General features: G+C 39.2%; 1 protein-coding gene across 6 annotated transcripts in view; it reads left to right on the top strand.

Moving 5' to 3' along the window:
- The window catches only part of L3MBTL3 (L3MBTL histone methyl-lysine binding protein 3), a 114473-nt gene that overhangs the window by 33831 nt on the left and 55514 nt on the right, over positions 1-25128 (top strand). For all 6 annotated transcript variants that reach the window (XM_082855702.1, XM_082855705.1, XM_082855704.1 and 3 more), the window contains 6 exons: positions 652-736; positions 2343-2434; positions 4370-4474; positions 9940-10075; positions 11970-12061; positions 14542-14693. In XM_082855702.1, the coding sequence (XP_082711828.1) occupies positions 652-736; positions 2343-2434; positions 4370-4474; positions 9940-10075; positions 11970-12061; positions 14542-14693 (662 nt within the window). The remainder of the gene's footprint in view (positions 1-651; positions 737-2342; positions 2435-4369; positions 4475-9939; positions 10076-11969; positions 12062-14541; positions 14694-25128) is intronic.

Raw genomic sequence — 25128 nt, 5'->3', positions numbered from 1 at the left:
AAAGAGAAGAATCAGAGATAACCCTTAGCTTTGGGGCTTGAACTACGGACTGGCTAATCATGCCATTACTTGAGACTGGGAAGGCCAGAGTGCAGTATAGCGTCTAGAGTCCTTTGGCCATCGTGAGTTTGAGATTCTTGTTAGACATCCAAGCGAAGATCCCAAGTAGGCATCTGGATACATGACTGTGGAGCCAGGGAAGAGGTCAGGGCTGGAGATGCGGATGAGGGATGTTCGGCAGACAGACGATCTTTAAAACCTAGGGAGAATGATTAGATAAAGAAGAGAAGGGGATTAGGTTGCAGGAGATGTCAGCAGAGGGACTGCGAAAGAGGGGCCAGTGAGGTGTGAGGGAAGCCAGAACAGAGTGGTCCAGGAGCTGAAAGAAGAAAGTGTTTCAAGGAGGTGGGAGCTGTATCTGTACTATAACAGAGTGTAATTCTTGGAAATGTTCTTATTTTGTAAGGACCTCAGGCCAAAAGCAACACAGTTCTCAAGTGACCTATATTCTTACTTTCTTTTAAAAGTTATGAAGTGAAATTGAAGAAGAGTCCAAAAAAAAAAATAATGCTTTCTGACAGCTCTCTAACTTTTCATTGGTGCCAATTTCATGAACTTTTTAAAATCATAAACTTTTCTTCCTTATTGTAGGAAAACAAACAAGATGGAAGAATCCTGAGGGGTTCGCAGAGAGCCCGAAGGAAAAGGCGAGGTGATTCGGCTGTATTAAAGCAGGGTGAGTTGATGAAAGGAAGGTTTTATTTGTAACTTTATGAAGCTGAAAATATTTCACACAGGTACACATTTTAGTCTTAATTGTAATGCACACTATGGCAGTTAAAGGATTGTTTGGGGGTTCTCTTTGATTAAATTGTGTCAATAAAAATTAGAGTTTAGAAGAAGTAGATAAGGGGGAAAAGTGGAAATTAGCAACTTTTGAGTAGTGTCAGGGCAAACTTGAGACCACTTTCCATTATTTATTTTTCCATCCAGTAGGTATCTTTCACTTACGCACTTTGACTAAAACCTCTGTTCTTATTCATTTCCTAAGGTTGTAGATTTTTAAAGTTTCCTCTCAACCATGACCTCCTGACCTGGTACCTTTTTTTTTTCTTTGTTCCTCAAGGAACACTTTATTCTCATGAGGAATCTAGTCCTTTATGCTCATGAGGCCCTGCCCTTCAGTACTTGGTGGATGAACTCGCTGCCTTACTCATCGTGGACCTTGGGTCATCTCCATAGAAGCCTCCGTGTGCCCCACTAGGCTGTATCCAAAGGAAGGACCTGCCACATCTGCCTGGCCGGTCCTCCACGTTAGGTCACTGTACTTTGCACAGTCCCGTTCTGACCTGCCAGTCACATTGTCCCTGCAGATCAAGGCCTGAACCCAGCGCTCCTCTTCTGGGTTTGGCTGCGTTCCTCGCTCATTCTGCTCTTAATTCCTCAAAAAGAGTTTGAGATATTTCTACCTGCGTCAAGCACACAGCCTAACTTTTACATTTGGGGGCAGATGACCTTCTATCTTACGTCACTGAAATTAAAGGGAGTAAATTCTCAGTTACTCTGCACTCTGCCTCAAAAGTGTCTTTATCCTGACTCTCCCTTCCCCTTCATTTCTACTCTCAGGGCTCTGGCCCTTCTGTGACCTTGTTCCTTCAGTCATTTCCCCCTCTAAGGTGTTCCTTTTTTTTTTCCTCTTCATGAGCTTCATCATTGCCTGTTGCAATCTCATCCCCAAAATACCATTCCCCCAATTTTAATACCCATCAAGCTGTTATACCCTTCCTTTCATTTTCATTTTTTGTCAAATTAATCCCAAATAAAATGGATATTAGCCGACTCCATATGTTTATCATTTATGTATTCTTTTGCTACTTCAATTTGGCCTTTGGCACCTTGATTCCCCCCCCCTTTTTTTTTTTTAATCTTGGAGAAAGATTAACAGTCAGTCCCTAACCACTCAGTGCACTGACCTTTTCTCAGTCCTCAACTTCCTCATTGCTTAGGAAAAAGAAATTTGAGCATCCTGCTTCTAGAAGAAGCTCTTACTTGCTATAGCTTCCATGGTACTGTTCTTTCTTGGCTTCCTACTACATCTTCTTCATTAACCTTAAGTTCTTCTGCTTCTTTTCTCTACACTCATACCTGGATATACACACAGTTCACTTGTTAGCTCTCATTTCTTTGGAAGAGGAGCCAGGAAAAGAGATTGAGAAATACCCCCCATGGAAGTAAGAGAAGAGCCAGGCCCGGGGATAGTTAGGGAAGTGAGAGTTCATAGCGCACCACTCTGATCTCTTAGATTTGGAAGTTCTGTCATTTTAGTTTCATTCGATTTTCAGGTTTGCCTCCTAAAGGAAAGAAAGCTTGGTGCTGGGCGTCCTACCTGGAAGAGGAAAAAGCTGTGGCAGTGCCAGCAAAGCTGTTCAAGGAGGTACAGGCCCTTCTAGAAACACTGTCCATAACGCTTCCCTGGAATTGGTACTGCCGTTTCTACTGTCTGTTTAGGAAACGTGACTTGGGATAATTTCTCAAACATATTATTTTTCATATGTGGAGGGGTGCCTCCGAGGGCAGCTAGCATTTATACGCACACCTTCCCCAGTGCCATGTGCGTGAGCACACCTCATGCGCGCACACGCGTGTGCTCTTTCTTCTCAATATTTACCAGGCTTTCTCACTGATTTTAAAAAGGATGTTTCTACTACTACTGAAAAACTAGTAGATGAAGAAGAACTAGCGTAAAATTTCATGTCAACATCGTGTCTTTGGGAGAATAAAAATGAGTTACTGTGGTTTATGTAATATCACAACAAAACATTGAAAGATGGGTTACTGTATAACTATGGAAAAATATTTTATCATGAGTGACTTAAAGTCAATAAAAGTAGTTCTGAGTGGGAACTGCTGTCTCTGGGCTAGACCACGGGTCAGTAAACTTTTTCCATAAAGGACAATAGAAAATATTGTAGGCTTTATGGGGTATGTGGTCTCAGATGTAACAACTCAACTCTGTTCTTGTAATGAAAGTAGCTAGAGACAATACATAAATGAATGAACATGGCTGTATTCCAACAAAATCTTATTTACAAAAACAGGTGGTGGGCTGGATTTGTCCCTTAGACTGTAGTTTGCTGACCCTTGGTTTAAATGATTTAATTATATTGAATCATGGTATGTAATAAATCTGCCATCAATACTTTGTTATATATATGTATGAACACAGAGTTTTTAAGAAGTGGTGAGTATTCAATAAAATTTTTTTTAAAAGTGGTGAATAGTAAATGTTGGGATGATTACATCTACATTAAAATATTTAATATGTAATAGTAATTGCATATGACTTGTTCTGTATAATTATTTTCTGCAACTTTGGTCCTTTGCAGAATAGACTTTTTTACAATTTTTTTAAAAAAGCTTAAATACAGCTAATTACTTGAATCAGTAATACATTCATGTGATTAAAACATGAAGGAGCTATAAGAAAATTGTATGCATATATAAGCAATATATAGACACAAATCCTCCCCTCCCTGTCTTTAACCAAATGATAACATATGTCACATACTGTTTTGGACTTTGCTTTTTGTCTAACTTAGCTTGGAGATTATTCCATCTCAGTTCATCTAACCACTTCATCAGTCTTTTATACTGATGCATCGTATTCCATCTTATGTTTGTTCCATAATAATGTAAGCTGCTCCCTATGGATTGACATATATGTTATATATGTATGTCATATATATTACATGAGTATGACACACATATATGTGTCTGTCGGTAGGGACCACCTTAAATTATCATGGAACAGATATAAGATGAAATGCTATCTGTATGTATGGACTATATAATATATATACATGAGTCTTTTGGTAAATAAATGCTTTGGTGAATAACCTCGTACGCCTCTCCTTTAGCACATATGTGGCTATCTCTGTTGGATAATTCCCCAGGATTAGAATTGCTGAGTCAAAGAGAATGTTCTTTTTTATGGATATCATGAGATTGCTAGAGGTCGTACAAGTTTATGTCCCTATTAGCGATGTATGTGTGCATCTCCTTCCCTAGAGCCTTGACAAAGCACTGCAACCAAACTTTTTGCTCTTTATCAGTCTGACAGGTGAAGTATATTTTACTGTAATTTTACTTTGTATGACTCTTATGGGGGAGATGGAGCATCTTTTTAAGTCGATAAGACATTTAAATTTCCTCTTCTGTCACCTGTTTATAGCCTTCGTGCACTTTTCCATGAGATGACCCAGTGATCCTTTTCTTCTGGATTTTTAGGAGTTGTTTATGTATTTGGTTATATAGTCTTTATTGAAGAATGGTGATCACTCACTAAAACTGCTGTCATTTTGCATTTTAGTATCAATCTTTTCCATATAACAAAAATGGGTTTAAAGTTGGCATGAAATTAGAAGGCGTGGACCCTGAGCATCAGTCCGTGTACTGCGTCCTCACTGTGGCTGAGGTAAGCTTTGCCTCATCTTTATTTTTAAAACAAAATAGTGATTATAGGGACTTAATAATGGGAAAAGGTGCCATTTGTTGAGTGCTTACTTTATGCCAGGCGCGGTGCTTAGCATTTTGTAAACATTACCTCATTTAATCTTTGCAAGAACCCCTTCTCATCCCTGTTCTATAGATGAAGGAACTGAGGCTCAGAGAGGTTAAGTGAGGTATACAAGGCCACACAGCTTCAAAGTCGTAGAACCAGGATTTGACCCCTGGTCTGTCTGACGCCATAGGCTTTACCATACCATGTTCCTTAACATAAGGAACAGACCAACGGATATTTATATTACTTTCAGTATTTCAAGGTATCTCTTTGAAATTTTTCACGAAAAGATGTCCAAGTCAATTAGGTATATCTTAGTCCAATATATTACTGAAAGCTCTTAGAATTTTTTTTTTTCCTTTATGTGCTTCCCTCCTTGTTCTCTTCCTTGAGTCAGGGGTATGTATCTTTTAGAATTTTCCTCAAAGAATAAGACCATCACGTGTATTAGTTTTAGTTATCATAGTTTTCCGTCAGTGACTTAGTGGATTTGTAAGAAGTTTGGCTCCTACACAACACAGTCTCATCTGATAGCTGGATGGTGACAGTCACCATACATAATAACATACCGTCACATAGTGTGTACCATGGGACAGATGCTGAGCTGAGTGTTTTCCATGTATTAGCTTATATAGTTCTCAGAACAGTTGAGATTTATGAAAACATTCAGTAAGTATAGACTGCTTTTAAGAAGTTGGCTGTAAAAGACAAGGGAAACTTTTTAAGGGAGGGGTGTGTGTGTGTGTATGTGTGTGTGTGTGTGTGAACACTCGGTTTTCAAGGAAATTTATTTTAGTTTGTCTAGTTTTTTTTTTTTATCATTACAGTAATGTTTGCTCATCCTGGAAATGTCAGCTGGTGTAAGAGTATATATAATTAAAAAACAGAAGTTCTGTGTCCACCCTGTTTTCCTCATTCTGTATCCCAAAGATAACGACACTTATGAGTTCATGGTGTTCCTTCCAGATGTTTTCTCTGCATGTAAAAATATGTATAAATATATTTTTCTCTTTTTTACATGTAAGTGATATCATACATAATATTATGCAACTTGCTTTTGTGACACTGTATCTTATATATTATATTATACATATATAATATTTTTAACCAGTGAGTAGTATTCCATTTCACTGAATTGCTGCAGTTTACTTAATTGTTCTCATATTGATGAACAACTGAGTGGTCTTCACTTTCTCATTATTACAAACAGTGCCTCTGTGAGCATCCTTTTATATTTCGGTGTTTTTTGTTGGCTTTTTAAAAATTTGTTTTGTTTTGTTTTTTGCATAGTGAGTATGTCTGTAGGAGCCATCCCTAGAATTACCAGGTTGAAAGTTAAGGATGTTTAAATTTTGATGCATATTGCTATTTTGTGCTCCAAAAAAGTTTATCAGTTGTTAGATTGTCACCAAGAGTGTACAAGAATTTGTCTAAGCCTAAAAGATAGTTTTTTCTTTACTTTTTCTTGCTCTCTCCCTCATCCCTCCCTTTTTGTTGTAATGAGAAGAGACTGGCTAGAGAATGCTTGAATTCTGAAGAAGTCATTGGGGAGCAGAGGATTGGAAGGCTCAGAGAGAGCAGATAATTGACAAAGAAGGGATGGGAGAAGATGGGATCCAGAGTATATGAGGAGATCCAAGCCTTCGCCAGCAGGGGGAGTCTCTCCTTGGGTTCTGCAAGGGAGAGCAGGAAAGGATGGGTGTGGTGGGCGTGGGCAGGTTTGCCAGTTTGGAGGCAACTTCTGGAGGTAAAGCGTCAGCTGAGATTGAGGACAGAGATAGTGGGATTGGTAGCTGAAAGAGAGGGAGGAGGTTTAAAAAGGCCATTGTGAAGAATGGGAGAGGGAACTGGCCAGGCATGTCTAGAAGGATTGCTGTGCAGTAGGGAGAGTGCGGTAAACAGGTACATTTGATTCACGTTATTTATGGTAGTTATATTCCGTAAATACTACTGAACCATTGCACTTAGGGGAAATACAGGGTTAGGTTCCTGGGAGCCTCTGGTCACAACATTCTCGTCAGCCGATCAGCACTAACTTGTTTTATGTTTCTGTGTGAAGACAACCTGTATGTCTATTGTTGATTCCGTAACATTGAACTCATGGCCACCAGCGCTGTAACTTATGCCTGATGAAGCTTATCTGTTACACAGATCTTCCCTGTCAGGCATTTGCGGGCCTTCCTGTACTTAGGAACACTTCCTAGCGCTTCAGTACTAGGCTTAGGGCCGGTTTTTTTTTTTTTTTTTTTTTTGCGGTACGCGGGCCTCTCACTGTTGTGGCCTCTCCCGTTGCTGAGCACAGGCTCCGGACGCGCAGGCTCAATGGCCATGGCTCACAGGCCCAGCTGCTCCGCGGTATGTGGGATCTTCCCGGACCGGGGCACGAACCCGTGTCCCCTGCATCGGCAGGCGGACTCTCAACCACTGCGCCACCAGGGAAGCCCCTAGGGCCGGTTTTAAATAGCAAGATCACAACAAAAAGCACAAAACATGAAAAAACGTGACACTAAATAAGTAGGTAACATAAAGGACACTTGCTCGTAGGGTGAGGTACGAAACACGAAGGCAGAGCATCTTGCCTTGTTCAGCCTCAGCTGGAAACTCGCATGATGGGTGAGTCAGATTTTTCACCACTCTGTGCATGCACATGTCCCAAGACCCCACAAATATTATTTTGGGGTTACAAATGTATGTAATCAAGGTGAATTTGCAAATACGGAAACCATGAATAATGAGGATTGACTGTGTGTCATCTTTTTCCCTTAGCGCCAGTCCCTAGACCAGGTATAGGTGCAGACTGGGTGGATCCTTGGGATAATGGAATTTTGTCAGACAACATTTTAGGGCAACAATTTAAAATGTTGATAAAGTATTTTAAGTGACTGCTAAGGAAGGAGGCTCCAGAGAAAGGAGGATGCTAGGGAGAAAGTAGAGGAATCAAGGTGAGATGCTAGAGTTTTCATTGAGATTCAGAAGGAAGTGTATCGGGAGTAACTGGGTTAGCAAACTGAACGGATGTGTTAATTTAATCGTTGAAAGGCAACGCAGTTTCTGATGGGACAAGATCCATGGGAGAAGAGGAAGTGCAGGGAGAAAGAGCTGCGGTACTGGCTGAGTCACCCATGTGCCTGGTGGAACTACTCAGGATGGAAAGGAAGAGAGTGAGCCAATGCTTAGTGTGATGAGTGACAAGGGATGTTTGGGAGGTAGTAGGCAGGATGATGAGGGCGAAGTGGTGCAGCCACAGGGCACAGGCCTCAGAGGAGCAGGGTGGAGAACAGGCCCAGGAGCGTGGTGTGGCCTGAGGCAGGAGGCCACGCTTGGGCCTCGGAGGGATGGAGAGTAGGAGAAAGAGCAGCCTCCACTTGAGGGAAGGCTTCAGAGGGAAGAAGCAGATGTGCCTTTGGGCAAGGAAGTTGAGGGTGGAGGAGGCTGTTTACCAAAGGGTTTCGGAGGGCGTGAGCTATAGTAGAGAGATTAGAGGGGGAGTAGTGGGAAGTTGACAGTGCATGGGGCAGAAGCTCAGAGCAGTATGACCCTGAAGAATTGAAGGGATAAATTACTGAAGGGGCTTGTTTCGTAGGCATTGACCAGAGACAACTGAGGGTAAGGCAGGGTGGGCCTGCCTAGCTCCAAGGATTGTAAGAGAAGCAGCCCCTGAGCTCCTCCTTGGCACGGGATGGGTGGGGGGCAGCCACCTACGCTTCTCGAACGATCGTGCTTCTAGAGACCCCAGTCTCGGCTCTGCAGGGTGTTCTTATCTCTCTGGGGGGAGTCAGCTTATTTTAACTTTTATATATGTAGCATTAATACCTTCTATTTTTTAATTTTTATTAATTTTTTTTTTGTTTGTTTTTTTGCGGTACGTGGGCCTCTCACTGTTGTGGCCTCTCCCGTTGCGGAGCACAGGCTCCGGACGTGCAGGCTCAGCGGCCATGGCTCACGGGCCCAGCCGCTCCGCGGCATGTGGGGTCTTCCCGGACCGGGGCGCGAACCCGCGTCCCCTGCATCGGCAGGCGGACTCTCAACCACTGCGCCACCAGGGAAGCCCTACCTTTTTTTTTTTTTAATGCTAATATATAAGATAAAATATTTAAAAATCCATCTTTCCCTTTTGCCTCTTCTTTCCCACTTCTCAAAACAAATCATTGTTAATATTTGGCATCTGTCCTTCCAGACTTTTTTTTTACTGTGAATTTACATATATATGTAAGTATTTATATAAGTGTGTGTGTCTAAATACATATACTTTTGTGTGTGAGTCCATATATGTATTTATATATGTGTGGGCATATGTATATATGTATACACACATAATAACATACATATACCCACAGAAACATACATAAATACATACATGGACTCACATGAATATCATTTTTCTCATAAACTGTGACTCACTCTGTAAGTTTGTTCTGCCACTTGAATTTTAACAGTATGCCCTAGAGAACTCTTCATGGCAGTAACCGTACAGCTTCCTGATTACTTTGGGATTGTGAATTGCCCTGGCTCCGTGCTCTAATCTCAAGCTTCTTGTTCAGACTTCTGCAAGGCAGGTGCCCTGGAGTGGTTAGAGGTCTGATGTGGCGTGTGGTTCCACTTGAACACATCTGCTGTGCTAGTGGGAAGGAGACTGAGAGGCTGAACTGTCTTGAGAGCCCAAGGCCAAGTGTGACCCAGCAAAGGCCCCAGAAACCCACATAACCTTTTTTTTTTCCAACTGAGAACTCCCCCGAGTGGGGCCCTAACTTAGGCAGATATGTGGCATCAGCATTCGGCATGCATTACACAGAGTGAGTTTTCACTGGATTCCAGGGAGCCTGTCTCATCTGAGTATGAACTGGGGAGGCTTTTCTTTCTTTCTCCCCACTCTGCTACTAGTGGAGAGGAGAATAAGTTGACTTCTCCCCGTGTCTGCACCAGCCATGGTCTGGCTGGATATCGCTGTGTGTGGAGCTTTATAAAGGACAGAGAGCTAGCACTAAGCCAGTGCACGGCAGGGCACCCACTCCGGCACCCTGCAGGAGCTGTGCACCCTGTGCTGCCAGCTCCCCTTGGTAGCATGTGCTTGTACAATGTAGGGAGTGAACAGAGGACTTGTCTGCATAGGAGAATTGTCACCCAGGATGCATGTGCTCCTGGTGGAACTGAGGATGATTCCAGAACACTGTAGCTCAGCTCTTCCCAATGTAATAGCCTTTGCTTTTAGATTTTGTTATTTGTTCACTTGTTTTTGTGGCTGTTAACAAGGGTGCTTTGATTAACATAATCCATATCATACTTGATATCCATGTTAATGTATTTTTGTACATGTGCAGAAATATTCTGGGCTTTTTGTTTTGTTTTGTTTTTTAATCGACCTCCTTTACCTGTTTCAGGTTTGTGGGTACCGGATAAAGCTGCACTTTGACGGATATTCTGATTGTTACGACTTCTGGGTAAATGCAGACGCTCTGGATATTCACCCAGTTGGGTGGTGTGAGAAGACTGGCCACAAGCTCCATCCTCCAAAAGGTATTGTCACTTTTTAGTTTCACATTTTATATTCTGAAACACTTATTTTCTTATATCTTAATTTAGATTTTTAAGAATTCAGACTTTATGATTATTCAGGTGGGCCCAAATTTAAGCTTATTGTTAATGATGAAAAATGTTTATTAAAGTGAAGGAAATTTAGGGCTTCCCTGCTGGCGCAGTGGTTAAGAATCCGCCTGCCAATGCAGGGGACATGGCTTCGAACCCTGGTCCGGGAAGATCCCACATGCTGCGGAGCAGCTAAGCCCATGCGCCATGACTACTAAGCCTGCACTCTAGAGCCCGTGAGCCACAACTCCTGAAGCCCATGCACATAGAGCCCATGCTCCGCAACAAGAGAAGCCACCGCAATGAGAAGCCCATGCACCGCAACCAAGAGTGGCCCCCGCTCGCCGCAACTAGAGAGAAAGCCTGTGCGCAGCAACAAAGACCCAACACAGCCAAAAATAAATAAATTAATTAAAAATAAAATAAAGTGAAAGAAATTTTAAAAATAGGATCCTACTTAAGAGAATAAACTATGTCCATGTACTTACTTGCATGTCACATAACATCTGCTTGATACTTAATTTTGACTACAGGTTTTAGCTACAGATTTCTATTTCATACACACACACAACACACGCACAAATACATCCTTGAAATATGATTGAAAAGTTAGTTCTAACCTGTTTACATAGCTAACTGTTTACTGACATTTCAGTAAATAAAAAATCTTGAGAAATTATGCATTGAACTTACATATCTGAATATTTAGGAGACTGGAAAGGAGAATATAACACTGAAAATCAGTTCAGCTGGGGGCTGGACTAATAGCAGTTATTCTTTTATTATTAAATTCTTTATATTACAGTCTGCCAATGCTTCTGTCTGTTTCATGTATACAAAACATCCAAGAATAACAGATCCTATCTTTTTCAGTTCATCCCTAATATATTTAATAATTTCTTATTTCCTTCCTTTTCATATTACATTCAGTATTTTTTGCTTGATGTCAAAGAACCAGGTTACTAGTTTGATATTTTTGGCCTGTCTCAGGGTTATTGGGTTTTAATGGACAAGCTCTCCTTTGGTTTTAAGTGAAAAATTAATGGCAGAATGGCATTTTCAGATAACTGAAGGATCAAACAGAAGCACCTAGAAAAGTTAAGGATGAAAAAGAGAATCTGTAAGCCTTTGTATAAATTGGCCTGTTATATATGGTGAATTATTAGCTGTTCCTTTCACACCAGCCTCTGGACTTTGATGGAAGTAGAAGCGAGCACATGAGTAGATAAAATTAAACGCTCAGTTTCCTTTTTGAAGAAAATGTTGGTTTTACCAGCATTAAACATGAAATTGTGAAAATTAAGACAAGGACGTTTCCATTGTTGTAATTTGCCAACATGCTTACTTCATAAATCTTGAATTGTCATTCTTGTGGTGACAGGCCAGAAAGATTTTATCTGTTGTTATTACCATTTTTTCCAGCTTCCCTCTTGTTCCTACAAGTTAGTCTCCCAGAGTAGAACGGTGAGGGAAAAACAAAGAACTCAACTACTCTAGCTCACTGCTGAGGAATTCTACCTAAATACTGGTAGAAATGGTCTGGTAATAAAAAGAAGTCCATCTGAGTACAATATATGTTTGCTTTCTCACACCTTTTCTTTTCATCCATTACCATTCATTCAGAATTGAAAAACATAATATAATTTGTTGGAAATAAATACCTTGTGTATAAAAAGACATAGATGTAAGTTAAATACTGTCTATTTAAAGAGTCACCTGATTGCTTGATTTTGGCATGTTGGAGTTACAGATAAAAGTAGGAAGGGAAAGCTAAAGTGTGAAATATTTTGATATTTTACTGTGTGTTTATATGTGCTTACCCTAGGGTATAAAGAAGAAGAATTTAATTGGCAGGCTTATCTCAAGACATGCAAAGCTCAGGCTGCTCCCAAGTCATTATTTGAAAATCAGAATATAGTAAGTACCTCCAAAATACTTCTCCTTTCACAGGAACTGGCTTTTGAGTGTTTCACTAGATAAATTACAAGGGATAACAAGAAACTATAATAAATTTTATAGCTTTGGTAAATACAGTGCTCTTGTCTTAATTAAACTTTAAAATTAGCTTAAAATCATCCTGAATAAATATCTGTTTTTGGCCATAACATGGCTGTCTTTTTTTGTTAAGTAATAAAAGGCAACATAGTATAAAACCTAGCTATAATTTACAATTAAGGTGCATAAGAAAAATTGTGACATTTCATTGTTATTGTCACTTGGCTTTAGGAGTGCTGTTCAGATGGGATTCACATAGTGAGATGCGTGTAGCCCCATTTAGGTTTGCATGCTAGGGACTATCATTTAAATCTTCTCTCCAGCTTCTAGCTCTGTTCCGCAGTGTAACAGAAGCGAAGTCTGGATGTGTTTGTATTTTCCACTTCTTGACCTGTTGGCGTCTCTGAGGAGGCCTGATATGTTAGTCTTCTTCCCTGCCCTAGTTCTGATCTCATTGGAAAGAACAGAGAGCAAGCAGGTGGAAAACCAAAGTCTCATCTTCGTAGTTGGTAAGGGCTCAGTTGGCGTACATGCATGGCCTGTATCTGCTGGCAGATGTGTTTCTCGATTCTGAGCCCTGGGGTTGAAGAGATTTACTGGCCCTTCCCGCCTCACCAGCCAAGCCCAGGAGCGCTGGACCAGGGCAGACTACCCTCCTGTAGGACAGCTTTTGCTCCTAGAGGGGCAGAGTGGAGACTGTTATGTCCTGTAGGCCAGCTTACTCTTAAAGGTGTGACCAGTTCCTCTTTCCAGATTCACCAGTTAGGGACAGTGAGTGAGAGCGTAGAGAGAGGCAGCCATGTTTCACTAGGGATTCCCTCCAAATAAATATCAGGAGTGGGGAAAACCTTCTCACACACCCCAAATACCCTCATTTGGGAAATGACATTAACCGGGTGTTTTGAGGTCATCAGTCATGGCTGAAACATTCTCTAATCGAATTGTGAACATAAGCCAGGTTGAGTTAGAACTGGAGAGGGAGTGTGTGTGTGTGTGCGCATTTAGGTAATTAATAGAGATAATGAGCCAGGCTATTATTTTTAAATGTCTTAATTGAGAGGATAACTTAATTGCTGAAATGTAAATACTGCGTAGTCATTCGGCATCATTCTCTGTCAAGACAAGGAAGGAAGATCAGTCAGGTGGAAAACTCAGCAGCCTGCTTGCTGTCACTGCTCCAAGTTTCCTAATCCTTGTCTGGTTGTCTGGTGATGAGTTCAGTCAGGGATTTGATCCACTGCCTTGAACCATCGTCTTAAATTCTGTGCATTGCTAGCACAAAACTTAATCTTGGGCTGTGTGTTCGGTATCTAAGAGGCAATTAATTTTTCTATTTCTAGATTCCTCTACCTCAGAATACTCAAATATTTACGGTCAGAACATTGATAAATAATTTCAGGGCTTAAGTGTGTAGTAACAGTATCTGTGTAGCATTAGTGCCTGATCCTTCGACTCAGAACTTCACTCTAACATATTCAGATACATGGCTGTCCACGTTTTTCTAATGATAGCTGTATAATTATAGTAAAAAGAGAGATAACATCTACTTTGCTTAAAGTGATTAGAATGGTATCTGTGCGCTTCAGTCTGGACAGAAGGATTTTTTTTAGAAGGGCTGAAGTGATTTGTAATGTGTTGTGATTGGTATAACTGATATTCACGTACTTCTCTGAGATTCAGATACTTTTCCTCACAAAAGATTGTAAGGAATGTTTACACCTGCAGCACCTCAAGCACTAAGTCTTACTGAACTTATTATTGTCTTAGTCTCATGTCCCAGATGGCTGATAATCTGTGGATTTCCTTATGTTACAAACTATTTTGAATGGCTGTATGTGTTAACAGCCAGTTCTTTTCGTGCTATTGTGAATAATATCTGTATTGTTGAATCAAAGTTGTAATAATTTGTAGCCTTTTGTATAGGAAGATGACCTACTTTAAATAGAGTACTCTTTTGAAAGACCTTTTCAGAAGTGGGAGTGAATTTATACTGACTTACACACATTTTTATCTTAAGTGCTTATTTTGTGTGAAATAATTTTCATTGTTAAGTCTGTAATAAAGAAAAACTGAAAGTAAACTCTACAGTAAATAAAACTTGCCTAACTCGTGTAGTCATCTAAAGTATCAGGACACATGTTAAAATTAATTAACTTTGCGAGGCTGTGGGTGTGTAAGTTTTAAAGGTCCAGATAGTTAATTGGGTGTAGCAACAGGACATTTTTCTTATTGCTACTTGCTGGAAAGCAACTCTGCTGTAAAAGTGGTTCTTGATTTTTAAATTATGTGAATACAGTTGATGGATGCCAGGCCTTCAGGCAGAGGTGCAGAGAGGGTGCAGGTCCTTGCTGTTAAGTGTGTAAGTGTGTGCTTATCTCTAATTAAGTCTGTATGTTTCATAGACAGTGATCCCATCAGGCTTTCGAGTTGGAATGAAGCTTGAAGCTGTAGACAAAAAGAACCCTGCATTCATCTGTGTTGCTACGGTAACAGATATGGTGGACAATCGTTTCCTCGTACATTTTGACAACTGGGATGAGAGCTATGACTATTGGTGAGACATTTTTTCCATTGCTGTGTGCTTTATTAATTGAGTGTTTATCCAAGTACATGATTTAAAAACAGTAATAATGCAAAGCTTATGACTAAAGTAACAGTGCTCTGTCCCACTCTTTCCCATTTCAGATTTTTAACTTTTTACCTGTTCCATATGGCGTATATTTCTAAATAACATCCTTTAATTCTACTTCGTGATTTGTATTTTAGTTGACTTCCTCCTGTGGAAGTGCAATTCATACCACACTCCCAACAGATACTCACATGCGAATGTATGCATGGACTCACACTTCCCCTTCATCTCATTTTTCTGGAAAATATTTTAATCTTCCTTTCATGTTTTCATGCCCAGTAGCTAACTTAACTATTTATAATTGCTGAAATACAAATTATTAATTGAGGAATATTGTTTTTAATCCTTATGGGTGTTGACTATACTACATAAAGTGGTGGGAGCAACATAATTATAAAATTACATAATCATAAAATAATTATAATAAAACCATGAGATTTTGATTAAGCAATTGAAATAATGACTTTTCATACCAAATTCATGTTCGTTGATGAAACTACAATTCATTTTGCTGGTGCAAGTCATTTCTGCACTGTTTGGTTCCTTCTGGAGAATACTTATAACGAGAAGTGACAGACATCTTTATAAAATAAGGCTAATGTTACAGTAGCAAATGGAGTTTAATTTTTATAAATGTAGCTCAGTTTCAGGAAAGCTTGTTTCCTGTCTTTTTCAGTGTGTGTATATTTAAATATTCAGTAGAGCCATCAATAATTTCCATTAATCCTCAAATTGGATTCTCAGACAGGCATCAGTTTTACTTGCATTGTTTTAAAAAAGGAGAGACAGTGAAAGCCATTTGCTATTCAGACTTTTAAAGGGTGAATTTTAAAAATCTGAATTACATGTTACATATGGTTTTCACAGAATTTTTTAAAGTAGTTCCATGATCACATCGCATAGAGTCAAGTACTTGTCAATATTTTAGTATGTTTAACCCAGCTTTTTTCTGCAAAGCCTAATTTTCCTCATAGGATATCTTTTTATTCAGTTTGCTATCAAATTTATTATTGAAACATAAACCATTTCAAGTATATACAAAAGTGAGAATAATAGCGTGACCCTCCTGCAGCCATTAACTACCACCAGCAGTTACCAGTTTACATCAGTCTTGTTTCCTGTGTTTTCCTACTCCTAAATTCCCAACACCAGGTTGCTTTGAAGCAAATTCCAGATACCATGGCATTTCATCTGTGAATGTCTCTTCTAAAGATATTCTTTTTCTTTCTTCAAATATATAAAGTTATAAATGGCATAATGTCACTAACATACTTAAACATTCTCCCCCAGTTGTCTTGGTTTTCTTTCTTGCTTGCTTTAGGTCCAAATAAGATGCACATTTTATGATTGCTTTGATGTTTCTCTTGATCAGTTTTAATTTATAGATTCCTATTCCTCCATCATTTTCTTCCCCTTGTAACTTTTATTGAAGAAACCGGGTGGTTTTTCCTGTTGAGTCTCCCACATTCTGGGTTTGCTGATTGAATCCTCATCGTATTGCTTACCATGTTCTTCTCTTTTTTGTATTTTCTGCAAACTGGTGGTTTTTGTTTCATTTAAAATTATGTGTACCTATCTTGAGTGAGTGAATAGATGAGAAAGCTGTAAATTTAGAAATATTGTAATCTGTCCTGGGAGGAACATATTTCTCCCTCCTGTGTTTGATGTGCTGTGATGGTGGCAGTACCAACTTGATGACTAGGATCCAGTCCTTTTATTAATAAATGATACTTTAAAACAGTAGTTAGAATTTGTTGAAATGAGAGCTTTTTGTTTTTAAAGTTCTGATTCATTTAGGGAGAACTTTTTTTTAGAGCCTTTGCCTGATTTAAACAAAATGGGTGGATGTTAGTTTCAGTTATTTTTGTGGTCTTATAAGTATTATAGGGTTTAAAAGTTAAGTTGCTTATTTGACGTAAGATGCATTTCCTTTAAAAACATTCTTCTGGAAAAAAGTAATGAGGAATTCTAGAAGAATTTGTCACATTTTTCTTTGATGGCAAATGCCTAGGGACTAGGAAGCATCCTGGGTTCTTATTAGAAAGAGCAGGGGGGAAAATTGATCTCTTTCAGCTCTGATTTTGCACTCTTATGAGCACAACCAAATTATTTTTAGAATGGAATGTACTTTGAGGATATACTTATACTTCTAACTCTTGAAGTTATATTTTATTAATTGTCAGAAAAAGAATAGCAGTGTGTTCTCTGCCTCAATATACAATTAAGGCACATTGAAAATTGCTTAAGTGCACTGGAATTTCTCCAGCCTTATTAAATATTATGTTCTTTGATCTTCGAATTTTGGAATGGTTAGTATCTGCATAAATTACTTAGGTGTGTAATTGAGGATACAAATTGGATTGCTTTCCCAATTTAAAATAGTTTGGAAATGAGATTTTTTCCCTTTGAATTGGACAGTGATCTTATCTCTTTCTACCTTAGTGGGAATTTGAAAGCGCTCACGCACGCATGCACACACACACATTTGTGGTACTGCATGTTTAATTGCAGTAAAACATTTCTTCCTTCCAAAGAGGAGTGCTACCTGGGATTTAAATTTATGTAGGATTGAAGTAGTTTTTAATGAAAGGAAATAATATACATATATTAGAATAATAATTGGTTTACCTCTGGGTTTCCTCTGTGCTTTTATTACTGGTAGTTGGTAGTCGTTTAATTCTATCCCCTTGACAGTGATTAGACTTAGGAATAATCCTAAATATCACAGAATATTGGAATACTGGAAAGAACTTTAAGGATGGCAGAAGGAAAGCCCTCCCAGTGAGGATGCCACCATCCTCCAGGCGCAGCGTGTGGCCTCTTTCCCTCAATCATCTTCCGATGCCTGAGGGCTGGGCTCCACAATGAGGAGTCACCCCCTCTCGTCCCTCAGGCCCTGGGAAGGAATCTTGCTTTTAAGAAATGTTATTTTCGGAATAGATACATGTATTTGTATAACCGAATCAATCGCTTTGCTAGCACAACATTGTTAATTAACTATACTCCAGTATAAAATAAAAAGTTAACAAAATGATAATATTAATAATAATAATAAATAATAGCAATATGTGACCCAACCCCACCCCCCCCAAAAATGTTATTTTCACGTGACCTTGTCTTTTGGGAACCAGGAAGCCATGACAACAGGACTTAGGCGACTGTGGACTAGCATGAGGTTGCCACTTCAGCCGTCTTTGAATTTCAGTCCAGTATCCCAGTGAGTTAGGCTGAAAAATCATCAAACAGATCTATGAAAAAGAGAAGCATTGAGTTAGTGAATTAGAACAAATATGGGGCTGGGACATTTTACTGTTGTTTCCAAGTGGATTGCACACTTCTTCTATTTTTTTTTTAGAGATGGGGCTCTTTCACATTTGTACAGTGAGAGTAATATTAGTTTTATGTGTCTCCCCAAAATAATGTTGAAAAGCTGCATTGCGTTGTCAGTTTCTTAGAGCATTGTCAAAGTTAACAGTTTGTCATCAACCATTAAATTTGGAAAGCAACCCTTGATGGTGGTGATGAGTCTCAGAGATGACAGGGACCTAGGTAGCTCTGCACTTCAGTCTTGAGGGGCTCAGTGTCTGGGAACGGAGAGAAACGCAGCACTACTCTCTTGGTTGCTGGAGAGAAACGCAGCACTACTGTCTTGGCTGCAGAGTTGATGGTGGTTAGTGCTTAATAGAACCAACTGCTTGCTGTCTCTGGTGGCAAATGGAAGGAAAGGCTGACTGACTCACTGGAGGGTTCTCGGGGAGGTCTTCCTGGGGACATGGGATTTGAACTGGACCATGAAGAATGATAGGAATTAGTACTTAGATGTTGGGATGAAATATTCCCGGAAAGCGCTGCTTATGTTTAAGCCCATGGGGCAAAAATGGTATGTTTGGGGTATGGCAGCCCGAGGATTCAGTAAGTGACTTAACTCCTCTAAGCTTTAGTTGCCGCCTTTGCAGAAAGGATTAAATAGTCCCTATCTCACAAGGTGGTGTGAGGATTAAAATAAGAATTTTAGAAACAGAAACCAGTTTGCAAAAGGTTAAAGAGATAGCTGTAAAGGACAGCAAGCAGAGAAGTTTGGCCCTGAAGGTGAAAGTGGATTATTGCCTGAGGGGGAGTCAACCCTTAAGGAGAGTTTCCTGCACACAGAGAGTGTTGAGCTTAGTTGAAGGAAGGAAGCCACCGTAGAGGGAGAGCGGAGATATCTGAGACTGAATAATTGAGGATACCGCGTCCTGTAGGAGGGGCTAGCCTTGGGAAGAAATAAGCTTTATTCTCACTCATGGAGGAAATGAAGACATGAAAGGAAAATTGACGCTAGAGTGATGAGGTGGTGGGACCTCCTTTATCTGTTCCTAGTAGTCACTGTGTTAGTGAAATCAGATTTTAATCTTGAAGCAAATTACGAATATTGAAAACAGCCACTGTGGGGAATGGGTTTGGAAATGAGTTAGGGATGAAAAGAACTACGATGACTCCGTATGATGAGGTTCGGGGTTTAGTAGTAAAACAGAGTGTTGGAAGCCCTGAAGAGTGAGCGCAGAGTGGGAGCCAGGAAAGTGGGCCCTGGGAAATAAATTGACAGTCGTCATGCTCTGGATTTAGGGAGTGAGAGAGACCAAGTGTGCTGTATTTCTTCAAAGAATCTAAACCATTGCTTGAATGAAGACTTTGAGGTTTTCCTTAAGTGAGCGTCTTGAAATGTTCTTGTTTGACTCTCCGCCGAGATCTGGGGAGCCCAGCGTGTGCGCCTGACTTTCGTTTAGCTTTTGGCTGTGACTGATAGAACCAGGGTCCCTTTCTTCTTAACCCCAAATCGCTTAACCTCTCAGTGTTTCCATAAAATGAGGATCTTAATGTTTGCTCGCTTTATATTACAAACATGGATTTTTCATGAATTATTATTTCTATTATTATCTACCAGTCTAGGTCTGATTGGATCTTAGCAGCCTTCATAAATAATTTGCACTTACTTGTGAAAGTGGACTTAAAAAAAATATTTTTTGGAGATGGAGTTCTTTAACAATACACAGAAAAACCCCAAAGAAAGAAAGGAAAGGCACAGGGAGCAACGGTTTGCCAACCTTTTCACCATTAGTTGTTCTTCAGTATCTTTTCTTGGTTACATTTCTGCTTCTGAACACTAGATGGGACTAAGAGATGACTTGTGTTTCAATAGTAACAAAGGATTTCACAGCCTTCCAACTTCTGAACGAAGTGGTGTTTGTTTATTGAGGAGCTATAAGCAAACTAGATAAAAATAGGGCTATTTTTATTTTCATTATTGAGACAGTTTCCTGGTTTATTTTAGACGGTGACTTTGATCAATATTTAAATAATATTAAAACCTTATATAAGGTTCAGGCAGTACAGGAATGAGTGGCCAAAATACGCTACAGTCTTTTCCTCGCTTATAATTTATAGAGAAATCCAGTAAAATCAAAAGAGTTAAGTATGTCTAATGCTTGTATTTCAATCAACGCGAACCTGACAGATAATTAGAAGTACTTGATAGTTGTCTTAAATTGGGAAGGAAAAAAATTAAAGTATTATATACTTATTTTTTCATTTTTAAGGATCCCTATATCAATTAACAGCTTTCCCTAGAATAAAATAAAAATTTCCCTAAAATAAAGGCTGCATCATTACTAATAATGCATAACCAAATAATTGTCTAGGAAAGAATAGTACAGCTGGAAATCGAGCGCCACAGTTTTGCTTATACAATTTATAATAACGCCTCAGAAGGAATTGGGTATTCAAATATCTTTTATGACAATGTATAGTGTAAGAAATGTACCAATTGCCATATGAACGGCGGCATTATGTCTTCCTTTCATATTTCTAAAATAATGACATACACATACACGTGTAACCCTATATAGATTAAGAAAAATAATAGTGTCAGGGAGGGTGGGTAGGAGATATTCAATAAGTGAATAAAAACCTTCAACTATAAATTTAAAAGTATTTTATACTGAAATAATTTTGAGAAAAATCAGCATTAAGCTGGGGTTCCATCAGCTCATCTTGTGTTACTGGTCAGAGCTGCTCACTTGGAAAGATTGACTTGGAAAGTGGTGACTGGATGTTAGTTCACTTGCAGCATTTCCTAGAAAGTTCTCTGTAGTCTGTTAAGTGTGCAATAGCATTATGTCTAAAAAAGCAATGTATATACCTTAATTTAAAAACACTTTACTGATAAAAAATGCTAACCATCTTCTGACAACACAGCATTGCCACAAACCTTCAATTTGTAAAAAACGTGATCTTTACAAAGCACAGTAAAGCAAAGTGAAATAAGGTGAAGTATGCCTGGTGTGGAATAACTTCAGTCTTTAATATGCCAATGATGTATTTTGTAAATCTCTAAGAGGGAGATGTGTTATTTTCCTCAAATATTTGATCATAGGGTCCTGATGTTTTTTTTTAAACTTCATGATTCCTATCATCTTTGAGAACACAGATGGGAAATGTTCTACCAACTTTTTTTTTAAGGTTTTAATTGTAATATGCCTCTAGATGCTTGTATATTTTGCAATACTGTTATAACTACTCCCTTGTAAGTATAGCCTCTACTTCCTTATATTGTGTTTGCCTGGCAAAACCCCAATTCTGGTTGAATCTGACTTTCTGCCTACTCTCTGCCTGTGCCTGAGCGGTTGAATATAGCTGGAGAAAGACGCAACATGCTGACTGGCCTAACTCACTTTCATGGCTGCTAACCTCAACGGGGCCCTTAGTCCTGCCCCATAATCGTGCTACATGTCCTTGTCTATTCTGCCAGTAAATTTCATTCCCCTTTTTATTCCCTCAAATCTTTCACAGCCCCTCTCGTTTTCTCCCACTCAGTTGATAAGTTTTCTTCCTGTATCACTGACAAAATAGACATGGTCAAAAGAGAGGTCCACATGCTCCCACCATGTTGTCTCCACACCTTTCTGATCTCTGTGGAACCTTCTCTCTAATTGTGCCTGATGTCCCCCTGCTCTCACGCTTTTCTGTTCCCTCGCACAGAGTGAGTTCTCTTCTGCATTGATGGGTCATCCCTCTCTTTTGAATTATTCCTATGGTACCCAAGCAGGAGAAAGGATTTTTGTTTGTTTTGATAGTTGTTGTAGCCCTAGCACCTAGAACAGTGCCCTGATCATGGTAGTCGCTCAGCATATATGTCTTGAATAAATGAAGTAATATTTCCCATCTTTTTAAAAAAAGTTTTATTTTGAAGTAATTCCAAACTTAATGTACAGAGATATCCATATATGCCTAATCCAGCTTCCCCTGAGTATGTCCCAAATTTAAAAAAAACCAACAACCTCCCTTTTTCTAATTTCTCATTTCTCTGCTTCCTTTTAAAACACAACCCCTTAAATGTATTTTCTGAGTTAGCTATTCCCATCTCCTTCCACTCTCTCTCTCTCTTTTTTTTTTTTTTTGGCTTTCCATTTTGTTTATTTATTTTATTTTTTATACAGCAAGTTCTTATTAGTTATCTGTTTTATATATATTAGTGTATATATGTCGCACCCAATCTCCCAATTCATCCCATCACCACCACCACTGCCCCCCAGTTTTCCCCCTTGGTGTCCATATGTTTGTTCTCTACATCTGTGTCTCTGTTTCTGCCTTGCAGACTGGTTCATCTGTACCATTTTTCTACATTCCACATATATGCGTTAATATACGATATTTGTTTTTCTCTTTCTGACTTCCTTAACTCTGTATGACAGTCTCTAGATCCATCCATGTCTCTACATATGACCCAATTTCGTTCCTTTATATGGCTGAGTAATATTCCATTGTATATACGTACCACATCTTCTTTATCCATTCATCTGTTGATTGGCATTTAGGGTAGCTATGACCTAGCTATTGTAAATAGTGCTGCAATGAACATTGGGGTACATGTGTCTTTTTTCTTTTTTTTTTTTGCGGTACGCGGGCCTCTCACTGTTGTGGCCTCTCCCGTTGCGGAGCACAGGCTCCAGACGCGCAGGCTCAGCGGCCATGGCTCACGGGCCCAGCTGCTCCACGGTATGTGGGATCCTCCCGGACCGGGGCACGAACCCGTGTCCCCTGCATCGGCAGGCAGACTCCCAACCACTGCGCCACCAGGGAAGCCCTACATGTGTCTTTTTGAATTATGGTTTTCTCTGGGTATATGCCCAGTAGTGGGATTATGGGTCATATGGTAATTCTATTTTTAGTTTTTTAAGGAACGTCCATACTATTCTCCATAGTGGCTGTATCAATTTACATTCCCACCAACAAGTGCAAGAGGATTCCCTTTTCTCCACACCCTCTCCAGCATTTGTTGTTTGTAGATTTTCTGATGATGCCCATTCTAACCGGTTTGAGGTGATACCTCATTATAGTTTTGATTTGCATTTCTCTAATAATTAGTGATGTTGAGCAGCTTTTCATGTGCTTCTTGGCCATCTGTATTTCTTCTTTGGAGAGATGTCTGTTTAGATCTTCTGCCCATTTTTTGATTGGGTGGCTTGTTTTATTAATATGGAGCTGCATGAGCTGTGTATATATTTTGGACATCAATCCTTTGTCTGTTGATTCATTTGCAAATATTTTCTCCCATCTGAGGGTTGTCTTTTCGTCTTGTATGTAGTTTCCTTTGCTGTGCAAAAGCTTTGAAGTTTCATTAGGTCCCGTTTTTTTATTTTTGTTTTTATTCCCATTACTCTAGGAGGTGGATCAAAAAAGATCTTGCTGTGATTTATGTCAAAGAGTGTTCTTCCTGTGTTTTCCTCTTAGAGTTTTATAGTGTCTGGTCTTACATTTAGGTCTTTAATCCATTTTGAGTTTATTTTTGTATATGGTGTTAGGGAGTGTTCTAATTTCATTCTTTACATGTAGCTGTCCAGTTTTCCCAGCAACACTTACTGGAGAGGCTGTCTTTTCTCCATTGTATATCCTTGCCTCCTTTATCATAGATTAGTTGACCATAGGTGCATGGGTTTATCTCTGGGCTTTCTCTCCTGTTCCATTGATTTATATTTCTGTTTTTGTGCCAGTACCATATTGTCTTGATTACTGTAGCTTTGTAGTATAGTCTGATCCTTTTAATGTGCTGTTGGATTCTGTTTGCTAGTATTTTATTGAGGATTTTTGCATCTATATTCATCAGTGATATTGGTCTGTAATTTTCTTTTTTTGTAGTATCTTTGTCTGGTTTGGGTGTCAGGGTGATGGTGGCCTCATAGAATGAGTTTGGGAGTTTCCCTTCCTCTTCAGTTTTTGGAAAAGTTTGAGAAGGATGGGTGTTAGCTCTTCTCTAAATGTTTGATAGAATTCACTTGTGAAGCCATCTAGTCCTGGACTTCTGTTTGTTGGAAGATTTTTAATCACAGTTTCAATTTCATTACTTGTGATTGGTCTGTTCATCTCTTCTGTTTCTTCCTGGTTAAGTCTTGGAAGGTTATACCTTTCTAAGAATTTGTCCATTTCTTCCAGGTTGTCCATTTTATTGGCATAGTGTTGCTTGTAGTAGTCTCTTAGGATGCTTTGTATTTCTGCCTTGTGTGTTATAACTTCTCCTTTTTCATTTCTAATTTTATTGATTTGAGTCCTCTCCCTCTTTTTCTTGATGTGTCTGGCTAATGGTTTATCAATTTTGTTTATCTTCTCAAAGAACCAGCTTTTGGTTTTATTGATCTTTGCTATTGTTTTCTTTGTTTCTATTTCATTTATTTCTGCTCTGATCTTTACGATTTCTTTCCTTCTACTAACTTTGGGTTTTGTTTGTTCTTCTTTCTCTGGTTCCTTAAGGTGTAAGGTTAGATTGTTTATTTGAGATTTTTCTTGTTTCTTGAGGTAGGATTGTATTGGTATAAACTTCCCTCTTAGAACTCCTTTTGCTGCATTCCATAGGTTTTTGATCGTCGTATATTCGTTGTCATTTGCCTCTAGGTATTTTTTTATTTCCTCTTTGATTTCTTCAGTGATCTCTTGCTTATTTAGTAACATATTGTTTAGCCTCCATGTGTTTGTGATTTTTACGTTTTTTTTCCCGTAATTGATTTCTAATCTCATAGCGTTGTGGTCAGAAAAGATGCTTGATATGATTTCAGTATTCTTAAATTTACTGAGGCTTGATTTGTGACCCAAGATGTGATCTGTCCTGGAGAATGTTCCATGTGCACTTGAGAAGAAAATGTAATCTGCTGTTTTTGGATGGAATGTCCTATAAATATCAATTAAATATATCTGGTCTATTGTGTCATTTAAAGCTTGTGTTTCCTTATTAATTTTCTGCCTGGATGATCTGTCCATTGGTGTAAGTGAGGTGTTAAAGTCCCCCACTATTATTGTGTTACTATCGATTTCCTCTTTTATAGCTGTTAGC

This window comes from Leucopleurus acutus (genome assembly GCF_964270905.1).
Source record: "Leucopleurus acutus genome assembly, chromosome: 15".
Classification (NCBI taxonomy): domain Eukaryota; kingdom Metazoa; phylum Chordata; class Mammalia; order Artiodactyla; family Delphinidae; genus Leucopleurus; species Leucopleurus acutus.
This window is presented reverse-complemented; position numbering and strand designations above follow the sequence as displayed.